Source organism: Echinococcus granulosus, assembly GCF_000524195.1.
Source record: "Echinococcus granulosus chromosome Unknown EG_S00721, whole genome shotgun sequence".
NCBI lineage: Eukaryota > Metazoa > Platyhelminthes > Cestoda > Cyclophyllidea > Taeniidae > Echinococcus > Echinococcus granulosus.
The window spans coordinates 1-1330 of NW_020171095.1; the positions used below are offsets into that span (position 1 = coordinate 1).

The window sequence follows — 1330 nt, forward strand, 5'->3', positions numbered from 1 at the left end:
TGTGATGAGATTAGTTGGCATACAAGTCACTTTGCTAATTTCACGCCTTTACTTGCTCATCTGCTTGTTTGCAACTAGAGTATTGTAAAAGGCCTTATGAAGAATGCCTGTTTCTGGTGGCCATTGAGCATCGACTTAATAGTTGGCATGCATTCACATTTCCTTTCAAACATGTGTGCCTGGAGATGGGCATATTTTGCCCTTCCTTGCAATGGAGTTTGCAGCTTGCTGGAGTTGCAGGGGCACCGCGGATCCTCTCGCCCATTTGCACACACCGATGACATCCACTGAGCCACGGAGACTGGTGCATTCCAACCGCTTCTCACCAAAATGTCATTTGCCCTCCGGACAAAGTAATCCAAAAATAATCAGCCGTTTTTCGAATAACCGATTAACTAGTAAAGCTTGCACATTAAGGCAAATGGTAGGTGGGTATTAGAAATGGGTTTCTGCTTCACTTTTTACTTTTCCTGATAGAGCAACGGTCTGACCGAGCAAGCTAACAAATCTATTGCATTCTACAAACAAAGCAAGTGAAAGCATTAAAATTGTGGATGTGGAGGAAGTATTGCCACACTGCTTGTTCAGCTTCATACTCGAATGCACAAGCTACATGTGGTGGGATGTCAATGAGGTGACAACATTTGCAATTCGTTTGATGCTTTATTTTGAGGTGAGGCGTCTACAGGTTCTGTTTTGGCTAGAACACATTCTTTTGATTGCCTAGATGATGTGGCAGCCAGTGCAGATAATGCGGATCGTACATGGCATCCTAACACATGAAGCGATGGAAGAAGAGCGCAATATTGGAATGTTTGAGAAATTGGCAACAAAGATGGCAAAGAAGACAAACTGCTTTTTCTGTGATAAGAAAGAAGAATCCAGCAAATACACCTCCTCTTCTCAACAATAGGCAATTTACATCGATGTGTTCATATTACCCTGGTTACAGACACGTACTGCTTGGCATGTGACGCCGTTGACTCAACAGGCAATGCAGTCAATGTCAAACAAGAAGAGAGGATTGGCTGCCCTTCCGTTGAGTCTCATGTTCTTTGTGCCCCATTGCTCCAATATGGGAAAAATGGAATGCCTACCCTGGTCATTTACACCAAGCAATATTTTCAGATTCTGTTCATGAAACGGATGCGTTTATGCCTGGAACCGGACTGATTTTTTTAATTGGAGGACTACCTAGCTGACTTGCTTAATTGTGCACTTCCTAATGCGAGGCATATAAGAACAGAAGAGAAAGCATAAGCGACACAAGTACCGAGGCATCCCATCTACACTATCTGATTCCAAGAAAATGGAAAGAGCGGAATGCAAA

General features: G+C 43.2%; 1 protein-coding gene across 1 annotated transcript; it reads left to right on the forward strand. All coding sequences in view use genetic code 11, as the record gives it.

Moving 5' to 3' along the window:
• Positions 1 to 211: 211 nt before the first annotated feature.
• On the forward strand, positions 212 to 913 carry EGR_11284 (hypothetical protein; the record flags this gene model as incomplete). The annotated part of the gene is made up of 2 exons (XM_024500525.1): positions 212 to 304; positions 728 to 913. The coding sequence occupies 2 exons, from the start codon at positions 212 to 214 to the stop codon at positions 911 to 913; spliced, it is 279 nt and encodes a 92-aa protein (XP_024345061.1).
• Positions 914 to 1330: the final 417 nt, after the last annotated feature.